The sequence below is a fragment of the Gadus macrocephalus genome, chromosome 6, assembly GCF_031168955.1.
Source record: "Gadus macrocephalus chromosome 6, ASM3116895v1".
Lineage (NCBI taxonomy): Eukaryota > Metazoa > Chordata > Actinopteri > Gadiformes > Gadidae > Gadus > Gadus macrocephalus.
Genome location: NC_082387.1, coordinates 3,064,974 through 3,089,371, shown reverse-complemented (window position 1 = coordinate 3,089,371; position 24,398 = coordinate 3,064,974). Strand labels below are relative to the sequence as shown.

The 24,398-nt window shown below is 41.6% G+C and overlaps 1 protein-coding gene across 1 annotated transcript in view; it reads left to right on the top strand.

Annotated features, from left to right (window-relative positions):
* The window catches only part of coro1ca (coronin, actin binding protein, 1Ca), an 86,799-nt gene that overhangs the window by 11,060 nt on the left and 51,341 nt on the right, over positions 1 to 24,398 (top strand). Inside the window, exon 2 of the mRNA XM_060053008.1 lies at positions 8,135 to 8,334. Coding sequence (XP_059908991.1) covers positions 8,137 to 8,334 — 198 coding nt within the window. The 5' untranslated portion in view covers positions 8,135 to 8,136. The remainder of the gene's footprint in view (positions 1 to 8,134; positions 8,335 to 24,398) is intronic.

Genomic DNA, 24,398 nt, shown 5'->3' with positions numbered 1-24,398 from the left:
CAGGGCAGAGTCGCAGCCGTAACGTTGCCGTAACGCGTCCGGTGGAATCCCCGGGTCAAGGCTCGATTCCACCGGAGGCATACGCGCCGCGGGACGGCTGCGCTGCGGTCACCTCTGCTGATCGCTTCCACTCTAATCAATGAGACCATTTCCACCGGGCGTGCCGCGGAACGTTTCAGCAGCGTCTCAGGAGCGGCGTGCCGCGCCGCAGCGCTATCTTTCCGTCGCACTTCTATTTTTGCCGCGAGCCGCTGCTAAACCGCGTCAATTTCAACAGAGCCGGGCAGGAAGTGAAAAAGTCAAAGCCATAGAGCATCCGGTCAATTTTCAAAATAAAACACAATACTCAGCTCATGTAACTTCACATCAACATTATTACGTCATGACCGGTGGCACCAGGTCAGCAGTCAATCAATCAAAGGGTCTCAGAGGGTCGGCAACATGGACGACGAGAGACTCATTGTCGAAGTTCAGCAACATGAAGTCATTTATATACCAAATCATCCTTTTTATAAGGAAAATGTCAGAAAGGACAAAGCGTGGCATTTAATTGCAATAGTTTTGGGAGTGGAAGGTGAGTACATTAGGTTTAGGATTATCGCGTGATCTCGCGTGAATACGGCTGGCTCGCAAGGCAGCGCTACGCTGCCGTTACGCGCCCGGTAGGAATGGACGCAGGGCAGAGGACGCAGCCGTTCTGCGGCGCAGCCGTTCCGCGGCGCGTACGCGTCCGGTGGAATCCCGGTGTCAGCAGCGTCCTTGGAGTGTGCAGCGCATAATTCAGGTGTGGGTGTCAGATTGACTCGGCTGCCAGATCAACTCGGGGTCCCAGATGCGCAATAATGACGCACTTCCTGTAAACGCTGTCATTGAAATGCGCATGCGCGTTTCATTCATTCCCATGTTATTCCCAAGTATTAACTATCTCCTTTTGTTTTGTAATCTATGAATTAATCTAATGTACAAATTATTGTTGCCTATACTTGGGTTGTTTATAAAAGAAGAATCTGTTAACTTAATTCACTGAACGGGGCGATCCACTTTATTTCCAGCGCTCCCAACACGGAGTCAAAACAGCGACCCACACGCAGACACTTCCGTTCTCCTCCTTCAGAATAAGAGTCCCTAACAGGAACTGGGTTACATTATGCATTCATCAGTGCTTTTAGACGCGTTTCCAATGGCTTTGTTTGTGCGAAAGAACGGGCTGCGTTCAATGAAATCAAAACGAAAACGGATTGAGCCTTCTTTTTATGTCTATGATTGAGCCCCATTAATACATTTGTCCGTTGGCTTGTGTCGATACGTCATCTGTAAACGCAGGACCCAGAGTCGATCTGCCAGCCAAGTCAATCCGGAACCCACACCTTAGCACTTCTATTTTTGAGGCGAGCAGTTGCTGAACCGCGTAAATTTCCACAGAGCAGATCGAGCCGGGCAGGAAGTGAAATAGTAAAAGCCAATGAGCATCTGCTAAATTTTCAAAATAAAACACAATACTCAGCTCATGTAGCCTATCACAATTTCACATCAACATTACGTTATGACCGGTGGCACCAGGTCAGCAGTCAATCAATCAGAGGGTCGGCAACATGGACGACGAGAGAATAAATCATCCTTTTTTTAAGGGCAATGTCAGAAAGGACAAAGCCTGGCATTTAATTGCAGTAGTTTTGGGAGTGGACGGTGAATACATTAGGTTTAGGATTATCACGTGATCTCGCGTGAATACGGCTGGCTCGCAAGGCAGCGTCATCTTTTTTCAGATGTCTTACAAAAACATACACGAAACTCGAGGATCTGTGGCACATGGTGGCTTAGAGGCGTGGGAGCTGGAAGGCATTGAGGTGAAAAAACACCACCTTATCTCATTGTTGCAAAAAACGCAGTGGAATGCAGCTGGAATCTGATTACAATGGTGGTCCACGGCCTTGGCTACAGGAAGGGGATTTAGGTGGAGTTTCATGAGTTCTTGCTGACAAAAGGCCGCTGGTGTGTATGCAGGGCATTGGGGTTGTGTCCAGGACCAGGAGGATGACTCTACACTATGGGAACTTCTGTTGCTCTCCAATAACATTTAGCTTTAGCATTAGCAGATGTGTTATAATGAGAACACTGTCTATTCTTTTAGATCATTTCTCCAGGCAGTGTCTGTTATTGCGAAGAAAAGGAAATGCACATGGCTGCTTTTATTAGTTGGTTTTACAAAATAATCTCTTGAAGGTTAACTGAAAACCGTGTGTTTAATTGCCTTCTACTGTGCAACATTCCATGCGTTGGGTCATACGCCACTTCCTGCTCCTGCAACCTCTGGTTACACTGCTTGGTGATAAAGAAGAATTACGTTATTTTGAGCAGTGGCCTAATGCAGCAGCTTATTCACATGTGGACAAGGAAGCACACAGCTCAGAGAGAAGATGAACATAACAACTTATTATCAATACGGCATATCATGTTAATGGATGCTACAATGACAATACAATAATATATATGCTTGTAGGTGCAGTACTTCTTGGTGTCATTGACGTCTTTGATAAAAATATATTTCTGGAATATTCTAGACCAGTTGTCCAAGGCAAGGATCGTATTATGTTGCCCTTTGCCAAAATTCCCTGTTAAGATTCTCCATTAAGAAATATTATTAGTCCATATGTGAATGCAGGCATTTTTTCTTTTTGTGTGACATTGTCTTCAGCTACCTCCCTGGGTGTGCCGGTAGTATCACAGCATTGCAGCCTCTCATTGACAAACCAGTTGGAGTACAAGTAGCCATTGACAAGACGGGGCGGCCCCATTCTGAACTGGAATACATTAACATCAACATGTAGGGACTGGAGCCAAGTGATTGGCTGTTGCCTTTCTTGCATTAATGGGCTGGAATCCTATACTGTATGGGTATACAGTGCTTTTTAAATGTATGTACAGATATTATTATGTACCTACTCATACTAGTTTGAGTTCTCACCGTAGCCTGTTAATTTAGGAACTCGTAGGAAATATGGTTTGGTGTATTAGCTTAATCTGTTCTTCTAAACCACCGCAATCACGTAGTCTGTTTTAAGTGTGTTTTTGAGTTTCCTCAATACTATCCTGTTTCCAATGCTACTGTAAAAAAATAATATCGAGCTAAACTGTTGCTCTAGGGGAAAACAATCCTTCTGGAATGCACTCAATGCAATCTTTCCTGCCTTTATTTATTGTTTTTGTATCTTTAATTGTACACAATTAGTTTTCCCAGTCTCTTCTCTCAACCCAGACTTGCATAACATTTAGGACAACGCCCTATTTCATCAGTATTGAAAATGATGTTCTGACAGTGTTCCTTCAAGCAGGCACGGATCAAAAGCTTGTCGTATCTGTATATTGCTTGCTCCTACTGACTGATATCATTGACACAGGGCAGGAGTCGTATAATAGCCTAAAGCATCCTCAGTGGTAAACATCACATGCTAATATCAGATTTCACACTGCAGTATGTGATTAGACTAGCGGACTATTGAGAGGAACGCATTTGCCAGCCAAAGGCTAACATGTCCCCTTTAGAAATGCCCAATGTCTCCACGGAGACGGAAACAGCCTCAAAGAAGGTTGCTGGGATGTTCTGTCCCACTGCTCCCATTTCCTGCTAGTCATTTCCTCAGGGCTGGTGGTCGCCCCGGCCTATCAGTGGAGGAAAGATGCATGGTTTGATCCTGAGTGAGCCTGCATCCTTCTGCCACATCAGTTCCACTGACACTCAAATTATATAACAGGTGTATACTGTAACTGTACAGGGATAACCAATCCTTACCACACCGGACCGGAGCACACGTGCAGTCTGCTTTGGAGCTGCACCTGGGGCAGGCCACTGAGCCACGTGATCCGTAGGTTGACATCAGAATCTGTTCAATAGATCAAAGGGCTTCTCCTTTCTGACAACCTCTGTTTGTTGGGATCCTGTTGGTTATATCTACATGATTTTTTATTTGATTGTTTTTGTGGCAATGTGTTTGCCAAATGCTCCTTTTGATTTGTTATGGCGACTAGCAACCAACACACTTGGGAACAAGCAGGGACTCGTCATTCAGCCTTGTGCAAACAAACACCTTTATTATTTGCTGGAATATCGTTCATTTTTGGTGGTTTAAGATAGCCAGAGTATGCTGTGTACTCTGTGTGGAAATATTGCTTCCATGTCCAGCCTGTCAACTGGAAACATTATCTTCTTTACAGGGTTGACAGACCCGTATCTAAATCTTCACGTGACTTAGTGTGTATGCCTCAGCGTTTTACAATCACCACACCCTTGTCATTGCCTCCATTTGCAGCCCAACCCTCCTCTTAAAACCTTTCGTTTTTTTATTAATTTTAATTTCCAGTGCGAGCCTAGCTTGGCCAATGTTAGAATTACGGGGAAAGAAGTAAATGGTGCAATGATAAATCAAACATGATGGAATTCTTCTTCAAAGATTGATTCATTTTTATCCAGTTGAACAACATTTAAAAAAATGACTACGATATTGCTCAATATCACTGGGCCTGTTTCCCATGAACTTGTAGTCCATCTGTACATGTGATGAATTGCACATGCGATGGGAAATTAGTCTGGCAGAGGGCCATGCTTCTACGGAATTCCAGTGGGATTCCATTGTACATTGAAGACACTAAGGTTTTCACAGTGTAACCAAAACTTTGAGTATTGTCTTGGGCAAAATATCTCAGTGTAACTTTGCATGCCATTATCTAGCTAATGAGTTGCTGGTTACAGTAGATCGCAAACAAGATCTTTTATATATTTAATGTTTTTATTTTAATTATTTATAAAGGAGTTTTCAGAGTTATGTTCTAAAAGCAGCCATTAGGAAATGCTCATCAAATAGCTGCAGCTAATGTGATTGTTCAGTGCTGCTGTTGTGAAGCCTTGGACATTCACACCATAGAAGGCATATTGGAGAACGTTAACGGAACCCAATCGATTTTTTTGTCTTTTTTGTTATTACATTCCTTCCCTGTTGCTAAGCAACCTTTCCATGTTGGTAAACTAGGCCTGCAGACCTGTGTAACTGGGCAGAAAAGTCTAGTCCTAGTGTCTGCTACAGTCATGAGTCATGGCTCACACCCCGCTGACCACAAAATGTGTTAGCTCAACTAGCCTAAAATGCAGCGGGCGAACCATGTGGAAAGGCTGTTTCAGACATTGAGTCAAATCTGTTCTCGTAAGAATAGGGCATTTCAAAGGGAGTTTGACATCTGTTTTCCTCAACGTAAACACTTCTTTCATGCTTTTGTAGATCATTTTAAGCAAACCAAATGGCTTTTTTTTTATTTTTTAAATGTGTCATAATTGATTTAATATCGGATCCTTTTTTTCGTCGTAAGGAGGGGGATCTAAAGTGTAGGTGAACCCTAACCCCCTGTTTCAGCTCCAAGTGGAACGCTGAGATTTAAAGAAGATACATTTGTGCCAAGAGTTCTAGGAAGGAGGAAATTAGCAATTGCGATATAATAAACAAATGGTGGCATGATGAGTCTACTTGCTTGGTTATCAAGGAAAATGCACACAGATTACTGATAATTAAAAAAATAAAAATCTCAACTCAAACATACAAACTAAAAAATGTGTAAGTACTGTTGTCAAAAATAACAATATTTTACAAAAATAATCTCAGTTTCAATTCAATTCAAAAAGCTTTATGGCACGAACATTGTTGTGAACAGTATTACCGATGCATTATTGTTCTTTATTTTTTACACCTGATGGAAGTATGTTTTCTTTGTACGAGAGTTTTCTACTCTGTTAATGCATAATAATAATAATAAAAAAAAAAGTATATATGTTTTTCTGGACAACGTCGAAAGCTTTCTTTAATGTAGAAAATGTCGTGCAAAAGTTTGTCGTCCTTCTTGGACACCCTAAGTAATTGCTCTTTGTTTAATGAGTCGCGTTCTTCTTTTCTCATTGAATTTATTAGCAGGCTACACTTTGTCGGGCTCCTATGATGTCACGATGCTTATGCCCCGTTTACACCATCCCGCTAATGGCCGCTAATGGCCGATGGACCACCGATGTGGAAGTCGGGGTGATTCGGGTGACATCGGGCTAAAAATGTATGATCGGGTCAATTTATCGGGGTAGCATTTACACATACCCGATGTTATAACGATAACATAACGATGTATGCCAGGGAAGACACCCGAAGTGCGTTTGGCGTCATTTGACGTCATTTCGAATGACGCCAAACACGTCAAATGACGCGTTTGGCGTCATTTGGCGTCATTTCGGGAGAAGGCAAAGGGGAGACTGGTTTAGACTGATATTTATTTATATATTTATTTATATTACAATAGCGATTTTATAATAATAGAACGCCGGTTCTAAATGGGCGAAGTACCCTGTAATTATAAAAGTAGGACATCCATCCATCACCCCCTATTTATACCCAAGTGGCAGATTGAGGGTCTTCCTTAACACAATCTGGTCACTCACAATCGTTATTTGTCTAGGGTTCTCGAGGGTCTTTCGTGTGTTGAGGTTGCCGATATAAAGACGATAAAACACGATAAAGCGCGGAAGATTAACGAATATAGCCGATGTGCCCAGGAAAATTCCCAAACGATTTGCGATGTCTTACGTTGTACTCCCGTTCTATTCCCGATTATAGCCGATTAGCCCATAGCAACACCTGGTAACCGATTCTACCCCGATAGACCCAAAATTAACAAACATGTTCGTTCTTTGCCGATGTTGCCCGTTGTTGCCCGATCATTGAGCATTTCTTCCCGTTTCTTCCCGTAGTCTAACGATGTTCCCGGGAAGAGTAACGGTGTTTCCCGATGCAACCACGCTATTTGCCGATGTTATAACGATAGCTGCTGATTTAGCCATCGGGCACCATCGGGCCCACTATCGGGTAGGTGTAAACAGGGCATTACGTAGCTGCTGCGGCTATCGCCATCCAGTTTAAACCCCGCCATACCATAAGCGTACTGTCGGCGGTGGATACGCGAGCCACACCTAACCGTAATGCACCTAATTGTATCGCACCTAACCGCACCGCTCGGTGGAAACACGCAATAACTCAAACCACTGAATTCTGTGATCTGAAATGACAATGTTGTCAGATTGTGATACCTGAAAAAACAAGGACATTTTGATATTCAGAATCATGTGGCCAAAAAGGTCCAGAAACCATGTAATTTCGTGTTGAAAAAGTGAATATGGCTGTTCAACAGTTCTTCTATGAACACATTCCCTTTTAACTAGCTTTAATTCAGAAGGCCATGACCAAACCTTTCCCTGTAAAGTTTCCCTGTAAACTTTCTATTTGCAGCAACCTCCTCTCACACTTGGCAACACAGTTTGACTAACCTGCCTACATCAAACTTAATCTCCTGGTCTCCAATTGGTTCTGGGAGTTGCTGTGGAAGTGAAGTGACGCTTAATGTTGTCTTGTCATACCAGTTTAACAAGGATAATTGACAACATAAATATCTCCCGTTAAGGCCATCTTTGCTGGCCTGCTCAATGCTATTGCATTATATGTTATGTCATAGTATGTAATTTTGTATTTTAGTTTGTCTGCCAGTGCAGATCAATTTGTTAGTAATAGTTGTTTTTTACTTTTCATGTTGTCGTTTTTTTAACTATTCGTTTGGGTATGCTGTTGGTAATTGGGAAGAATTGCTTATATGGAAATAAGAAATATTAAGCTTTGAATATTTCATTTAATGCCTAATCCTCCACCTTCACTAATTTCTGGGTTAATAGCACATTAAGGGGTGACTGCAGACAGTGAGTGATCTGTGTGAAAGCTCCCAGATGCACCGAATCTGTTCCACTGGCTTCATTGTGGATGCTTGGTATATTCATGGGCATTATGCAAGCCTGAGCCTTTTGTCAAAAAGAGACTGAATTTATGTTACATACTATGTTTTGTGGAATATACATGCAAGGGTGGTATGTCGTAGACAAGGCATTAGCACCTTACAAATTGTAATAGTCTAATTAATCACACATGTGTATTTGCTACACACCAAACAAAATGAGGATTTTTGCTTGACTTATATTTGAAAGCTTTGAGAAGGACACAAAACAATGTTTCGCAATGGCTAGAGGGTTATTTTGCTAACCTAATATTCTCTCTTCCCAACATAGATATGTTCAGACGAGTTGTACGACAGAGCAAATTCCGTCACGTCTTTGGTCAACCGGTGAAGAATGACCAATGCTACGATGATATCCGGGTGTCGCGGGTCACCTGGGACAGTGCCTTCTGTGCAGTCAACCCCAAATTTGTTGCCATAATTATTGAGGCCAGTGGTGGCGGAGCGTTCCTGGTTCTTCCTCTATCCAAGGTAAGTCTGGGGGATTGCCATGACGATGTGAGGGTGCTGTGAATGCTGTGGAAAATTGTTGAGATACCAGTTTAAAAAGGGGTTGGAAACCATCCCTGACATGGTTAAGCCTCACTCTTAGACTAAGCCCAAAAAATTGTGATGGAATGCGGCAATGTAGGGTCACTGCATGTTCTAGCATGCTCTCAAACATCTGCCACGTACTACTTGCACTAGTCATCGCTTTTGCAACCCTGTTCGTGTTGAGAATTACACATTGGCCATGTACCATCACAAAGAATTTCAGTTCTTTAACTTGTTTCTTGTATTCATAACCCATTTTAAAATTGTAGTGTACGGGGGTTTCTAGTTTTGCAGCTACAGTACATGGTATTGTTTTTCCAAAGGATCATACATGGATGGAATATGACAGATTGATTTTCAAAGTGATGCAACATTCCCTGATTGCCATTAAAGTCAAAAGTAAGCCAAACTAGTCCAGATGTGGGCCAGTGCCCATGTATCGGAACACCCTACGTTGGGCCTCCAGCTACATACAAGAGCAAATGCCTTTTCTATGACTCTTGTTTTGCTTTTGTTTTCATACAGCTCAGAATCGTATCAGTCCCTACAAGCTCTTTAAGAGCATATCCTCAATAGCAAGTGGAAGATGAATCAGTAGTCAGTGGCAATATCAGATTATCTAGGTTGGAGTAACAGGGAGAAATGTTATGCTATCCTTTTGAGGGCTTTGTGTTTATTTCTTGATACTCCTTGGGATTAAGGTGTGTGAGATGATTGTATTACCTACAGAGGGACATGCATGGTCCACCTAGGATGCTGAACATAATCATTCTATGTAATCTAAATGAGAAACTGAGTTTCTGAATGCAGATTAATTCTACTTCGCCAGGGAGCGGGTTTATGGACATCTGAAAAAACCGACTGTCGTTGTCAGTTTATTGAGAATAAGAAATGTGATAAATGATTTAAAAAAGACATTACTCTCAATGTGAAACAGTTATTGCTTAACAACACTATTAGGCGCCAAATGTTTCACTGATTGAAAGTAGGGCTGCAGCTATCGAATATTTTAGTAATCGATTATTCTACCGATTATTCCATCGATTCATCGAGTAATCGGATAAAACATACATTGCTTAATTGAAAAGTAATTATAAATAAACATGAGAAAATAACACATGAGACAATAACACAAAACATTTGTTTCCTTTTTTTGAAAAATCAACATTTTTTATTTAAAAAATGCATGGAGTAGCAAACCATATTTTCTACCAAAAGTACCAATTTAGTTACTTTCCCATTGTTTATTAGTCTGTACTTGTACCATGAGAAATAACAATGTTGACAGATAAATTAAGTGCATTTATGTGCCATACATTCTTGGGTTTAAGTAAGCACTTACTTCACTTTCAGAACTACAAGTTTTTACCTTTTGCAATTCAGGAACAACGTAAGCTTGGAAACTTGGAACAAGCCCATGCATAGTTTCAAACATTCTGGCTTTAAAAACAAATCCTGAGATGTAAAGAAAGATAAATACAATTATTAAGTCTGTTCCGATGGAAGTCGTGCTGCTGTGGTACGCCAGCACGGTCTTGCAGTGGACACACACCACGGTCTTCTCATTAATGTTCAACGTGAAATGATCCCAAACCTTGGACATTCGCTGTCGCTTTCTCCTGCCCGTTTGGCTCTCCTCACTATTTTCGCTCAATTCTTCCATTTTAGCAAGTGCTAATGTTAGCCCCTAAACAAGTCAAAACATGCCGCGTCTGTCCGTTCTGTGCGTGGCATATGCGCCGGTTGTGTCACACTAAAAATGGTCCGTGCGGAAAACTGTGACCTCAGCTGTAAAATTAAATAAACGATGAATCGAGGCAAGAAAAATTCATCAATCCTTTATTGTAATCGAATTATTCGAATCAATCGATGAATCGTTTCAGCTCTAATTGAAAGCCATGCTTCAGATCACAGGTCACATTCTAGGGAGGGCTAGGGGGTATGGGGACGGGGGGGGGGCTTGTTTGTGCGAGAGACTGAAGACTCTGTACTACATTCAATTATCTGAACAGTAAATATTAAATAATCATACTAATAATAGCAGGCCTGTCACACCAGTTACTCAAGTTAGTCATGTGCCAAGCAGCCTGCAACTCACGCACACACAGCACGCGCAAACGCATACATACACCGCAAGCACGCTCATACACACCGTATACAAACACCGCACGAACATACACGGAAACGCACGGATGCATGACCGCACACACGCACAGACGCATGTCAAGATAAAGGCAGCGACACATACACAGAAGCACACAAACAGGCGCGCACACACATGCCCGCTCACACACCACACGTCAAGACAAAGGCACCGACACACTCGCCGAGGTAAGACGTTATGTTTTTAAACCTAACGGCTCTGCCATCGACACACGCGCAGGTAAGAACACACACGCACACACCGCAGCGACACTCGCCCTTAAACATAACGGCTCCGCCATCAACACACGTGCAGGTACGGACACACGCACGCACACACATCGCAGCGACACTCGCCCAGGTAACACGTTATGTTTTTAAGCACAACGGCTCCGCCATCGACAACAACGCAGGTAAGAACACACACGCACGAGCACACACCGCAGCAAAACTTGCCAAGGTAAAACGTTATGTTTTTAAAGGTAACGGCTCCGCCATCGACACACGCGCAGGTAAGAACGCACGCGCACACACCGCAGCGACACTAGCCCAGGTAGGCCGTAATTTATATTAGGCAGCTACTGCTGCCTGTCTTGGCCAGGACACTGGAAGAGATGTTTAATCTCAATGATGATTAATATTTTCAACTAACTAATAGTAGTTGCCTTGCATTTTAAAATGTCAATGCACTTTTCATCCCTGAATAACAGTAAAAGCTATTTAATAACTGATTTGCATGCATACTATACTCATGCCTGATAGCTTTCAGGCGCCCCGCCGGATTTCCCGGTTTAAAAAATAAATAAATCAGGTTTGCGTTCGCGTGATCTGACACTAACCAAGATTTGAAACGTGTTCACACCAAAAGCGTCGGGACGCCGCCACTCCATACAAAGTCAACGTATAGACGCCTGTCTTCTGGAACGCATCTATACGTCGCCGCCCTGTCGCTTTTGGTGTGAACGCAGCTTGAGAGGCGCTTTCAATATGCTCTCTCTTCTTTTCACTCTAGCAGTCACTCCACGTGGGAATGTGTTTTGGGGTGAGATTATTCGTTCCCGAGGGTCAAAATCGATTTTTAACATTTGGACCGTTAATTATTTTTTTCCAAAGTTTTTCACAAGCCATAACTTTGTTTCCCGGGTAACGCCTGAGGGTTTGACTAATACTATTATTTGTTATCAACACGGCGGATGCGCACGCAGAATGATCGCAAAAAGAAGTGCCATGAAGTGATTTCAGTCGACCGTTGCAACCTATTAATACTATCACCCAGTTATATGTAGACCTGCATGCTTTCATCTGGATTTTATGTAAATAACTAAATGTCCAAGGTAGTAGCAAAGATGTGTATTTTTTAACTTTCACGTTTCTTGTAAGTCTAACTAAATAATCACAATCACGTCTATAGTAGTGTTGTCACGATACTGGATTTTCTAACTTCGATACTATACCTGGAAAAATATTGATATTCTATTACCATTTTCGATATCTGGGGAAAAAGTTTTTTTCAGGAAAGAACGTAACCAGAGTATATCTCCAAAACTGCTAGGGCTATAATATTACATCTTGGTGCCAATAGAAAGATTGTTGTGCAAGTGAAATATTCAATGTGGATACTACTTTAAGGCATAAGTCGAAGATTACATTTCCACCTGAAATAATTATCAGTCATTATCAGTTGGTATCACTGTCGTACTATGAGACACAAACAGGTAGATATCTTACCATTTGGACACTTGACACCTCTATTTAAGGTTCAGGGCAAATTTCATCGAATGACACCAAGCCAGACATTTGCAACTACACATATGTCCACTAGATTGCGCTGAACAACATGTGTTCTGATTGAAGGCAATTGACCTTTTTCCTTAGAAACCTTCTCTTAGTAATTTATTGTAAACACCATTTTTAGTTGCAAAATTTGGCCCCTGGATTATCTGTTTATGGTAGGCTGACCAAACGTCCTCTTTTCCCCGGACATGTCCACTTTTTACGTCCCGTCCGGGGCGTCCGGGTTTTTTTTATTGATTGATGATAATGTCCGGTTTTCGGACATTATCTCGTCGCATATTTGTTTTTGCCTCGTCGCATATTTGTGTTTCTGGGTCTTTCACATAACCTACTAGTTATTACCATTGTATATGTCTATGGTTATTACGGCCTTCCAAGTTCTGGAAATGGTATCTCCCTTACGTTCCACCTTCTTGCGCGAGCTGACTGTAGAGAGAGTCTGTCATTGGGCGACCGATCTCAGGGTTGCCAGAGCCACGATAATTATCCTCCAAATACGACCATTTTGAGCCTTTGGTATGTTACTTTGCCATTTCCAATCTGGCAACATTGAGCACCTTGCCGCTTCCACTCTGTTTACAACAGCACATTACATCTGCAGCTGTCACGTTAAAATTGTACCGGGGGCGAAAATTGTACCGGCCTACGTCATCGTTTGTTTACATCCTGACAACCTGCCCTGCAACAGACGACGCGATGCAGAAAACATGTTTCCAAACGACGAAATAACATAATACAGATAGCGGATCGCCATCTGAATTATGATATATAGCGATAACACTTGTTTTTACTTTATATTTGTATATTATTTAATTGTTTAATCGAAACAATAAAGAAAATTGACCGAATGTTCAAGGTTCTTGAACATTCTAGACTATGAAACCTGCTTAAAACACTCAGTTTACTAGCTAAATTCGATTAAACAATTCAATACAATGCAAATATAAAGTAAAAACAAGTGTTTTCTAGCGATCCGTTATCTGTATTATGTTTCAAGAACCCTCCTACGTCATTTGACGCGATCGCCCGTTTCGCGGGCAAAACATTTGTCATATGACGCGATCGCCCGTTTCGCGGGCAATTTTTTTTATTGTTTCGATTAAACAATTAAATACAATACAAATATAAAGTAAAAACAAGTGTTATCGCTATCTATCATAATACAGATAGCGATCCGCTATCTGTATTATGTTATTTCGTCGTTTGGAAACATGTTTTCTGCATCTCGTCGTCTGTTGCCGGGCAGGTTGTCAGGATGTAAACAAACGATGACGTAGGCCGGTACAATTTTCGCCCCCGGTACAATTTTAACGTGACACAGCCATGCCTAAACGTAAATGTAAGTTCACGGACGAACTAAAGAAAAAAATACCCATGTTTTCGCCTCGGCCGTGATGCTTCGGCCGAGGCGCCCCCCCCCCCCGTGTTCTTGCATTTGCATGACTTTAAATGATTATTTTTACTTTCCTTGGTAATCTGCTTTGATCTAAAGTACTTCCAAACCGCACTCCTCCATCACTACTCCGTCTACCTTCTCTACCTAACCCGGTCGCGGTGGCGCTGCACTTGAGATGCTAGCTGTGTTGGCTAACCTTTAGCTAACACCGTCACACAGAGCATTGAGACTAGTGCTGCTGAATAACTGCCAGAGACCGCACTGCGAGTGAGTGACAGGAGGCGGGGCTATGTTCGCGCTGTAGCGCTGTGTGTCTGTTAACTCGCTGTCCGAGAGAAGAGAAGACAGCGTGCTGATCAATTGCAAATGTATCTATTTGGTGTCATTTTTCGGAAGAAAATGGTTTTTCAGCAGTTTTTAGAAACTCTTCAATAAATAGCCCTTTATATGAACAGACCCTAAAAAATGCACTTGCCCTTTTGGGCATCCAGAAATCATCTCAACTTGCCTTTTTGACTTTTTAGTTGCCCCGGGCAAGCGGGCAACCATTAGTGTCAACCCCTGTACGACTTGGCAACGGGAGGTAGACTAGTCCGCTCAGCTATGAGCCAGAGAGCTAACGTTATGCATTGTACATATTTATAATTCGAAATTCGTCCCAGTCTTTATACAACAGATACTCTAGGTTCTATAGCATATAACCGCGTTGTCTGATTGCAGTTTAAATCATTTTTCACAATTTACCAGCTCTCGGTTTGAAGACCGAATCACCGCGCCATTCGTTTCAATGGGATTCGCGACGGTCTATACTTTCAATATAAAGTGTAGGCCTACATATTTATAATTTGAAATTCGTCCCAGCCTTTATGCCACAGATACTATAGGGTCTAAACAAAGCATATAACCGCGTTTTCTGATTACAGTTTAATGCATTTTTCAAAACAGACAATTTGACTGGAACTACTTAGCAGGTAGTTGTTCTTTTGCGTTTAAGATATTAAGTGATTTCTTGCCGATGATCCATGGCTGCCTCTGTGAATGTCGGTACACATCGAATAATCGATTAGTCGTTCATACCACCCACTGATTATTCAACCATGAAATTTTGAGTTATTCACATCCCTAGTACAGTATAATCAGAGTGCCTATTGAGAAGGATAAAGGATCTTTGGTATGATCACTAGCCGCGTTTACATGGACACATCTGATCCGAATAGAAGTGGAAGAATAGCGCAATCGGAATAGAAAAGGATCATATATAAGCCTCAATCGGAATACAATTCTATGCGGAATAGAAGTGTAGTCCGCTATAATCAACATGTATACATGTATGCACTTATTCCGATTAGACTTTTTAACAGAGCAGCTGATCGATTCATCTAACGATTCATTTGTTCAGTCCGATTCGATTTCGATTCGATTCTCGATTATCTCCCCATTAATTGACTAATAGCAATTTATACATGTTGATTTACATATCTGAATGAAAAAAATATGAATTCCTTAACATTTCAATGCATGTTTATTGCCTTTAAATTCCAAAATAAAAGTGCAAATTAATGCATTCTTAGAATTCTACGGTGCTCGGTCATCTGCAGCTGCTACCGGGTGGCGCCTCTTCAGGTGCTGGTGAATTGCCGTGGTGCTAGAATGGAAAGTCATCTCCATTTTGCAAAGACGACATATCACGGAATCGTTTCCTTTCACATTAAAGAATTCCCATATTTTAGAGGAACGAGTGCGTGGCGCCTTGCACTTATGAAAGTCTGAGGAGCCACTCGCGTTGCAACTACGCTCCGGCGCCGCCCATTTTTTTTATTTATTTTTTTATCGACGCGCATTTTCCGCGTCGACGTAATTTATGCGTCAACGTCATCGATTACGTCGACGCGTCGTCCCAGCCCTAGTGTGAACAACATATCCTGACATTTGTACCCTGAAAATCTCCTGAATAATACTACCTCCGAGGTAGTATTTTCTCTGTAGGAAATGTAAATACCTTACATGTGAAAGTCGGTATTTCTCACACCACTTCAGTGGGCGTGTTGAATACGCTTCTGCATGTCATTGAGTGACCCCCTAAATGATAATCAGCCTGTTGCCTTTTGTTCGCTGAATGTTTAAAAAATATTAAAATATTAAAATTCGTTCACCACATATCATGTGATTTGTGGTGAACGAATGTTATACGTTGTAACATTATAGGCAAAATGTTATTATTTTATGCTCTCAGAAATGTGTTACATTATCGACTGGGGTTTCCACATTATTGCTATGGGTTTAATTACAACTAGAGGTTGAGCGCACGCAACGTGCGCACGAAAACTCAGGTAATAATAATAATATATAATTAGTAAATGAGAGCGTGAATTAATTTGTTCATTTTTAACTATACAAATATTTAAAAATAAGTAACTTGCTAAACAGCATTGTTTCAGTAATAACTGAAACAAGTCAAAGAATTTGTGCAATTTTAACTTTTGCAAAACAACATTGTCAAAATGTGCGAAGGTGATCACAGTCACTGCTTATGGCAGAGCTGACATCTAGCATCGCTACAGGCTATCCTCTATGGTTTTAAAAATAATATTTCAAGGGCCCTTTGGTAATTGCACTCTTTTACAGGTGGACCATTTATGCTTATTTTCATGCAGGCTGCAGACTGTTGCCCTGCAGCCTGTTCCGCAAGTCTGTCTTGATCTATACACGCCGTAGTTAAGGCAGCAGGAGTGTGTTGCTTAGGCTGCTGCCTAAGCTGTAAAGTGCTATGGGAAAACCTGCTTGGTCTTGGTGACTACTGTAAGCCCATTATATGTCCTGATATTGACTGTTTGTGTTCAGTGAAACCTCTACCTACCTTTTATCTATCCACTATTTTAATTTAATGATCACATTATTGTGGCATCCTATCCAAAGAACTCCACTTCCAAACCGTTGACAGGTCAACTTTAGGGGTCGGCTTAGCGTAAGACCCACATTCCCGCCAACATTTCTGACTCTTGTTAAGCTGCTTACTTTTCACTTTTGGTGTTATAAAGAAACGAATGAGATTCTTCCATGAGAATTCCCTCCAAGTTTGTGAACTGGTGGACGAGTGATGTGCCCTCCACATATCATGCCAATCTTCGTCTGAAATTTGTACATTGAGTTATTTTTCCCATTTCATCTTAATATATTTAGTTGAATGTTTGTCGTTAGTATTCAAACCTCTATACATTGCCGAAATTATTCTTATGTTACTTTCCTGATATGCTTTTATTATGATTTGGATGACGCCGTTCACCTCCTTGGGATAATCGGACTCGATTTCCCTTTTGAATTAGTCCCTCATTTGAAGGTATCTATAGAATTCATGAGCTCCCAATTCGTATTTTCCTTTTTATATTTTCAAAACTCTCCAGCCTCCCGTCGTTTACCAAAACACACCAAGTTGTTATTCCCTTTGTTACCCAGTGCTTGAATCCTGGATCATACAATGCAGGTTTGAAATTACTATCATGTGCTACCCATTTTAATATACGAATGTCCTTCTGAATCTTATATATTTTCAAAATTTTAAACCATAGACCTAGCGTGTGTACTGTTGTTGGGTCCATTTTATTTTTGAGTTCTTTGTATAGTTTGTTATCTCCAATGAAATGTTGAATTGGAATTTGGTTTACTTCTCTTTCTATGTCTTTCCATTTTGCTCTAAATTCTGACCTACACCAACAGTACACAGTAGGGCTGTAACGATACGCGTATCGAAACCGAAATCGCGACACTCAAAGCCATGAACCTGTCTCGCGGTGTGAGAAGGCAGAAGCGCGATATGCCCTTTCTAACTCTCCGGTGAAATTGTCCGATTGAAATTTGCTAATAATTTGTCTAAATAATAGTCTGCTGACAGCGCCCCCTCCTATCTATGCCGTAAGTATGCAACGAGATGCCCTCTCTGTGATGACAGCTCTCCGTGGCTACGGAGAGCTGCCGTCGAAGTCCTCATATGTGATAAGAACGACATTTATCCAGAGTGGGTCAAGCGCGAAAAAAATTGCCTGTGTGATCCTGTCTCTATTGTTTTGTGTGATTTGACTGGCAGTTTGTCTGCTTATAGGTCGGAATGAAGCGGCCACCGATTATTGACAGGATGGGTACTTTATTCTACCGGAATCGTTCGCTTCTTCACTAGACACACGCGCTACCGCTCGCTCTCCTCGCTCGTCCACTCACTCGCTGACGTCACTCACACACATATACGCACACTGCCATTCTCGCGCACACACATAGGCCTACGCTACTCGTAACACTGCCTCGTTATTGCGACGTTCGTGACGTTCATGTTTTTCCCCATCTATTGAAAGTTAGGCTATTAAACATGTTGCATTCTAGAGCCCGACCGATATAGAATTTTTAAGGCCGATACCGATACGAATATTTTGTGATTTAAAAATCCGATATGCCGATATATCGGCCGATATATATATATATATATATATATATATATATATATATATTAAAAAAAAAATCCAGAAACGCGCAACAAAACAAACACATTTCCCTAACATTGGTTATTTGTAGTTATCCTTTAAATCCTTTTCACTCAGCTAACACGTAACAACAGCAAAACTGGACATGGTAGTCATGAATTAAGTCGACTTTAGAGAATTGATGGGGATGTTCTTTTAATTGTTATTCAAGCAATGTATGTCTTGTGACAGTTGCCAACTTACCATGAACACACTTGCACACATGAATAACACCGATGATCTCCGTCGATCTCCGTCATTCACTCTGCCTAACTCTGGCTGAATCAGTGGGTTTGGGCGTTAGAGCGCCCTCTTGTGGACCATTTTTTATTTTTTTTTATATTCGTTTATCGACCATTATAAATGCCGATACCGAATAGTTTGAAAAATGCCTAATATCGGCCGATAATATCGGCCTGCCAATATATCGGTCGGGCTCTATTGCATTCTATACCGCCTGAATATGTCATCATTTAAGCTACATAGCCTAATAAGCGCTAATAAGGATATTTGACTAAACCAGCCGAACAGTTGAGGGTTTTTGCCTACCAGCAAAAAGCATCCTCCAACTGCAATCTTTGGTTATTTCTTTATTAATTTAGCTATACTTTAATAGTATTCTTTCTGTTCAAATCTGTTCAGTGTTCCAAATTGTTTGTTATTAAATGTTACATTAAGTTAATTGGTATATAAGTGTTGTTTAAATAAAATGCTTTTTAAATTAAAATAAATCGTGGGATGTATCGAACCGTGGGTCAAAAATCGTGATACAAACCGTATCGTGAGTTTGTGTATCGTTACAGCCCTAGTACACAGGTCTCAATTGAGCAGCATAATAGTATTCCTTTAATTTTGGAAGACCCAGTATTGAACATTTTATAAAAAAATAAATAATACTTAATTAAAAAAAAGAGAAAATATGAAAGAAAAAAAGACTGAACGAAATGACTTGCACATACACAAGCAGCATCAACTCTCAGTCATGCTCCTTGCACGCAGAGGCTAGTCAGTGGGCGTGCCCCTCAGCTCGCACGAGCGAGTGAGAGTGAGAGTGAGACCATGTCAACACTAACCCGGGTAAATATAATAACTCACATTCGCAATGAAAACGATCTCCGTCCACTCCTATCGTTTTCATATCGTTTTCGGAATGTTTTGCATCCACGTTCCACACTGAAATAGGGCTGCTCCATTATGGGAAAAATCATAATCACGGTTATTTTGGTCAATATTGAAATCACGATTATTGAAACGATTATTTTTGAGTTTGAAAACGTGTTATATTTATTCAGCATGCCTCTCCCCAAAAACGTTGTAACTGAGAACTTTGAAATTTCGCCTTGAAAAATGTCCCAATCTACAATGATTAACAGATATGTATCCGGCATAAAAAATAAATAAATAATACTGATAGTCTAAAACTTGATTATGTTAATTTTGTGATTGTCTGACGCTAAAATCGAAATCGCGATCAAAATTTGATTAATCGCCCAGCCCTACACTGAAATGATTTTGATAAACAGTTGTTGTCATGGTTACGCGACTCCCGCCACGCCTCTCAGTTTAGATTACAGGTGCTCGTTCAGCTGATAGTTGCAGTTGATCAGCTGGCTAATCAATTTCACTGATTAGTATTGCTCAAACCAACAGTACAAAGGTGAGTTTTTTTTTTTAGGAACGCCGCTCCAAGTACGGTTTGAACTGGCGTCTTTGCATTTTTTCCCATTGCTTAAGCACAGCAAGTACAGCGCTCACCTTCGGGGTTGGATTAACTAATATGTTTGAGACAATATGAGTTGTAACTGGAGACACAAAAGTACATTGCACACAGAAATCATCATTTCCATTTCACCTGACATTTTTTGATGAGCGTCTCGGTCTCGAGTGCAAGCTTGTGGTGGCGTCATGGCAGTGTCATGGCAACCAAACGTCATTGTTTCTGAAAGCCTCTGTCTACCCTGACCACACTACAACGCAAACCCAGCATTTGCCGACATTCCTTGGCTTGTGGGGAAAAGGACGGGAGAAGTAAAATATGGAGTTATTGTATATAACGGATCAGAAGTGTCCATGTAAGCGCGGCTATTGACACTTCTGATCCGGTTAGATTTCTAATCGGAATAGATCTGTTCCTATCATGCAAATCCGAATGTACTGTATAGATGGCATTTACAAAGGCTGTATGCGTACGTCCGTATATCTCTCACACACAACCGTTATGTTGGTCTGGATTTATATGATATATGTAAGGGATAATGTTGTACAGAACGCCGGTCATTATCGGGAAAATAAGCCCAGACAGGGCGAACCGGACCCCGATGCAAAGCGGAGGTGTCATGCTTCGCCCTGAATGGTATTATTTTCGATAATGACCAGCGACGTTTTACACATTATCCCGCTTATTACACGGCTCCTTGCCTAAACGAAACAATATCTTCACCCGGTGTGTCTTTTACAAATACCATTTGTAGTGCTGATCAGCAAAGAAATAGTGCGCCAAAGAAGTTGAAGTCGCTTAGCAACCTGACACACTGGGGTTGATAAGTTACCCGACTACTTGCAGAGTGCTAAGAAAGAGGTGAATCGGGCAAAAAATCCACTTGCCTTGACAGCGGCCTAGTTCGGTGTGCATAAAAGTACAGATGGACCAATTGCGAACTACTGCAGCTGCTGATGCCATCTCTCTAAGTTAAAAAGTAGCCGCACCCACCCCAAACCAATCGGAATTAGTGTATACATGTCGATTATAGCAGACTACACCACCTCTTCTATTCCGCACAGAATTGTATTCCGATTGAGGCGTATTATATTATATTAATACGCCTCAATCGGAATACAATTCTCTGATCTGTAGAATTAATTTATAAACATAATTGGCTCAAAAAGCAGGAAAGGACCAAGCTGCTGAAATTTAAACCTTAGTGAGACGGAGCTGGACCATTATTCATCTCTTTTCCAGATATTTTAGATTTTCACCATGGTATCGGTTCAATATCGAGTATCGAGGTATTTTCGGGCAGGTATCGTATGGAAATCATAATTTTGGTATCGTGTAACACTAGCCCCGGCAGAGACTTTCAAAGTTTACAGCAAATCCCTGGTCCAATTTCCTCAAGGAAGATCCCAAGCGAATTATCTTTTAAATTGAATAGTGGAGTTTTTCTTCAAGCCTCCCTAGAGGCTCATAGTTAGAACATAGACCCAAAATGTTGAACTGTTGTAAAAGGTTGATCAATGGAATTAAACAATGAGAGAACAAAGATTAATCTCATGAGGCTGTGTTGAGGGTTTAAATATTCAGAAGCACAAACCTGCATGTTGAGATTACCGTGGTTAAGCAAGCTTGTAATTCACAAAATATGTGAGTGCTTCTCTTCTTTAAAAAAAATAAATAATAATGATAAAAAAAATAACTGGTCTTTGTTATCACCCCGGCCCTTCTGCTTGTAGAATACCCTCAGGACGCTGGTTTCTGACATTAATGTATGCCAAGTCCTGTTAAGATAATAATGAACCAAGTGCATTATCAAAAAACTGCATTGCCAGCAGGACCCTGCTGTCCTTGGTAATCCCAAATGTAATTCCAACTAGTTGAATGTATTAAGATAGAAGAGGAATTGATATCAATTTTTTTTTTACACGTGGTATTACGTGGTTGTATTATTGGGGGGGGACCTGGGGTGTGGCTATACCGATGTAGCCTAAAAGTCTATGATAGCCGTATGCTAAATGACCATGATTTGCTGCAAGGTGAGATATGAAGCCCCTCGCGCAGTTCAATGCGCCCATCAATGCTGCTGTCTGCTGATGGAAGAATAGGTTAGTCCTGTGCTTCGGTTCTGAACCGCGTCCCACACTGAAGGCCACAGTTGAGTTTGAATCAGTTGGGTCATATCAAGGTCCCTCACTCCCTCAATAAGCGACCCCCGCCCCCCCTCTGTGTTTCTTTCTTTGAAGCACACTCACGAGCCCCTCCCCCAAGACAAGAAAGGATCTGGCTGCCTGCCCCATCTGCGCAGGCTGGTCTACCACAGCCTGTAGACACAGCTGCTGGGGGCCTTTGTCCCACACAGCTCCCAGTGCTGAACTCCAGTGAGAGACACCCCTTCCCGACCCCTTCCTTAATATGACCCAGATTAGGCCTAATTTGCGGATCCTATGCTCTGACCAGCAGAGAGTTGACCATGTCTCATCTTGCTCTTTTGACCCTGGTGGTTCTGACCTGAAGAGGTATGTCCACCGTGACTCAGTCCACCCGCTAGTCGCTGCTGCTTTCAGAACTAAATGTGGCTCCGGTGGTGTCATATCCTTTTCTTTCTCATGCTTCCTCTTCTCCTAGCCGGACATCCAGCTCATTTATTTCCTCCCTCATCTTCTTTGAATGAGGCCCTTGGAACCACTTTCCGCTAGCGGAGATGTTCCATAAAGTCTGAGCCTCCATGAAGTGCTGCACAATGCTGTTGTGATTGATCCCTCCCAGGGTGTTAAAAAAATGAATTTGAATCAGCCACTTGTGCAATTTACATTGCAGAAGTCTGATTGGTGTATCATCTGCTGAGGCCACAATATCTTCATTTTTTGACGCTGCATGCACTGGGCACCATTGAGCACATGAAAGCCTCTCCGGGTCATTATTCCACCATTATGCACTAAAGTATGGAGTTTAGTAGAGCATTGCTACAAATGCTTCCCCTCAACACTAAAGTCCTGTCCCCTGTACACCGTTCAAACACTGGCCTTTGTACACAAATGGACCATTGGATTGGAGTGTATGTTTGATTTGGATCCCTCACACACACACACACACACACACACACACACACACACACACACACACACACACACACACACACACACACACACACACACACACACACACACACACACACACACACACACACACACACAATGTGTGTGTATCCGACCTGCTGTGCCACATCCTCTTTTCAGGTAAAAAAAAATGGACACCTGACATGCTAAATGCAAAGGTCTTTACCTTCCCTCCAGAATCTTTGCAGTTGCGCTGCGTCTCTGCGTCTGCAGATGACTGCAGACTCTACCATATATGGTCATTTACTGGTCTGTGCCTGACACCCTTCCAAAACCATTTCCTTGTTGCCCTGCAATTGGCTGCTGCTAGCAATGCCGATACACATGAACTCTGGGATAGGCTGAGAGGAAGAGCAGGCAGGATGGCTGAATCGGTTCAAGCCTTATCTATCTTTCCAAGTCACTTACTGTAGAGTAGCCAACAAGATTACATTTTTTTATTTGCTAGTATTATTGACATTGCCAATGCTCATTGTATGGCCCGGTTATTAATGTGTATGACATTCAAATACAATGAACACATTTATTGTCAAGTTAAATGCTATTGTCTCTAGCATGTAACATATTCAATCTAACCAGTTGCATTGTCCTAGATAATATTTCACATTTGGTAACCTGTCTGTCTGTTTCAAGTCTTTCCTGACTTATCTTGTTCCCTACTTCAGTTCCCACACAAAAGCCTATTCAGAATAGGCTGTAACTGCTGTTCATGACTTTTTCTCAGGAGCTGGGCGGAATGCATGGCAAACCCTAGTTCATGTGTTAGTCACATGTGGACCCGGAGGAATCTATCTATACAGATCTACTGTGCAGAAAAACTAATTTCTTATCTTTATCAATTGAATTAGTGTTTGCAGAGCGTGCTCTGTATCTTTGCAGTGTTTCTCTATTTCATACTAACCTTGCATGTTGCTATGCAACACAAGCAACTGCATGGCCTCAGACATTCCTCTGTTAGGATAAAAATGTGTGTAGTCTTTTTTAGACATGTTAGTTAATGGTTTGATGGCTGTGACTTGAATCTCCATTTTTGGGTATGTGTTTTGAATCCGGGAGCTGTCCCCGCTCTTGTGATGAGACATTCACTGCCTCCTGCTAATTTCTCGTTTTCCTGGAGATGGTTGGTGCTTGCACCTCAATTTCTTGCTAAGCTTATTATAAGCAATAGTATGGAGCATTTGGTTACCTGCAAGTCCTGCTTATGTATTACCTGATATGAATTAAATCATCCAGTGGGTATCATGGTGTTGCATTTGGATAGTTGGTCTTGTTATGGCGCCTGCTGCTAAGGTGTTGGGACATACAGGCAGAGATTTTTCAGCAGAGTTTTG